Source organism: Guillardia theta, assembly GCF_000315625.1.
Source record: "Guillardia theta CCMP2712 unplaced genomic scaffold GUITHscaffold_132, whole genome shotgun sequence".
Classification (NCBI taxonomy): domain Eukaryota; class Cryptophyceae; order Pyrenomonadales; family Geminigeraceae; genus Guillardia; species Guillardia theta.
The window spans coordinates 83,173-85,138 of NW_005434542.1; the positions used below are offsets into that span (position 1 = coordinate 83,173).

General features: G+C 54.5%; 1 protein-coding gene across 1 annotated transcript in view; it reads right to left on the minus strand.

Annotated features, from left to right (window-relative positions):
- The window catches only part of GUITHDRAFT_166072 (hypothetical protein), a gene marked incomplete at its 3' end in the record, with an annotated part of 3,855 nt that continues 1,889 nt past the window's right edge, over positions 1-1,966 (minus strand). The window contains exons 2-8 of the mRNA XM_005822056.1: positions 1,661-1,827; positions 1,519-1,614; positions 1,259-1,313; positions 995-1,068; positions 732-779; positions 484-591; positions 1-90 (exon numbers count right to left, since the gene is read on the minus strand). Coding sequence (XP_005822113.1) covers positions 1-90; positions 484-591; positions 732-779; positions 995-1,068; positions 1,259-1,313; positions 1,519-1,614; positions 1,661-1,807 — 618 coding nt within the window. The 5' untranslated portion in view covers positions 1,808-1,827. The remainder of the gene's footprint in view (positions 91-483; positions 592-731; positions 780-994; positions 1,069-1,258; positions 1,314-1,518; positions 1,615-1,660; positions 1,828-1,966) is intronic.

Consider the following 1,966-nt stretch of genomic DNA (forward strand, 5'->3'; position numbering starts at 1 on the left):
TTACTTCAGCCAGTTTGCCGGGAACAAGCTGACGAAAAGCCACCCGACAATTCGAGGAATGGCGAGAGGAGAAGGTAGAGAGTTGATACCCTGAAAGAAAATGAGAGGAGAGGAGAGGAGAGGAGAGGAGAGGAGAGGAGAGGAGAGGAGAGGAGAGGAGAGGAGAGGAGAGGAGAGGAGAGGAGAGGGGAGGGGAGGGGAGGGGAGGGGAGGGGAGGAGAGGAGTGGGGAGGGGAGGGGAGGAGTGGAGTGGAGAGGAGAGGAGAGGAGAGGAGCGTAGGAGAGGGGGAAGGGGAGTGGAGAGGGGAAAAGGTGAGGCGATTGAGAGAGAAGAATAGAAGACAGGGAGGAGGGAAGAAGGAAGCGAGGGGAATGGAAATCAATGCAGGCCAATGTTGGAGGCTAAAAAGAGCAGAGGAAGGGAGGGGGGAGTAGGCGGAGCAACTGGGAGAAGAGGGATGAAGGGGAAGGTTCAGGTTGTACATGACGGTAGTGCGGTGTGAGAGGATCCTCTGCAAAGTAGTCGCCGATGCGAGGAACGTAACCGAACTCGCCGAAGATGGTTGAGACGACAGTGAACCAGGAGACGAACTGAGCGAGAGAAGACAAATCAACCCCTCTCCTGCTCCTGCCGCTGCCGCTGCCGCTGCTCCCCTGCCCCTGCCCCTACTCCTGCTCTTCCTTCTCTTCCTCCTCCTCCTCCCGGTCTTCCGTCCCTCAATTCTGCTCACCCGATGCTCTAGACGGAAACTCTGTGGGACTCCAGCAGCATTTTCAACCTGCAAGATGAAGCAGAATGCGTGAGGAAGGAGAAAGGAGGAAGGAGAAAGGAGGAAGGAGGAAGGAGTAAGGAGAAAGGAGAAAGGAGAAAGGAGGAAGGAGGAAGGAGTAAGGAGTAAGGAGTAAGGAGGAGAATCAGGAGGAAGGAGGGGAGAGAAGGAAAATCAGGAGGGAGGAGGGGGGAAACAAACAGATAGCAGAGGACGATCATAACCTGTTCTGGTTCCTCAAAGAAACGGCGCAAAGGAGCCCATTCCCTCGGTGTGAAAGTGTTTGGCAGGATGTAACCTGCTTTCTGACTCAAACAGACAAGCAAGAAAAACGGCGAGAAGAGGAGGAAAGGAAAAGAGGAGGAGAGGAGGAGAGGAGGAGAGGAGGAGAGGAGGAGAGGAGGAGAGGAGGAGTGAAGGGTGTGATTGGAATGCAGGGAAGAACGAATGAGATATGGGATGGTAGAGGGTGGAGGAGTATATCATGCCTGCATTCAATCGTCGTGCAAGCGGAAGCTTGTGATCAGTAATCGGGTTGTATTTCTATGCAAAGATAATCAGCAGGAGCAGGGGCAGGGGCAGGAGCAGGAGCAGGAAGCAGGAAGCAGGGAGCAGGAGCAGGAGCAGGAGCAGGAGCAGGAGCAGGGGCAGGAAGCAGGAGCAGGAGCAGGAGCAGGAGCAGGAGCAGGGGCAGGAAACAGGAGCAGGAGCAGGAGCAGGAGCAGGAGCGCAGGAGTAGGAAGCTCACCGGTTCCTTGCTAGGGATGAAGGCGGCATAACCGAAGACATTAACCTTGTCGGATCCCACCCTCCTCATCGTCTTGGGGTTGAACCACCTGGGAATCTTTCGAGGAGAAGGTCAGCGAGCGTCTTGAAGCAGCCAGTCTCACGTTCTCAGACTTGGTCGTGGATTTCTTGGAGCTCAGAGCGCTGAGTTTCTTCTCATTGTCCTCGTCTCCTTCCGCCCTGGCACAGTGGAGGAGGAAGACGGAGGCGAGGACAAGGAGATGAAGAGAAAGAAGCGTTGTGTATCTCATCCTTGATGTTTTTATGTCCCCTGATAAAAGAATGAGTGGAATGAAAGAAAATTCTTACTTCTCGCAATTCCCCCTCCCCCCCCCACTCTCATGTGTTGCTCCTAACTCCTGATGTGATCTTCTCTTCTCTGCTCTTCTCTTCTCTTCTCTGCTCTTCTC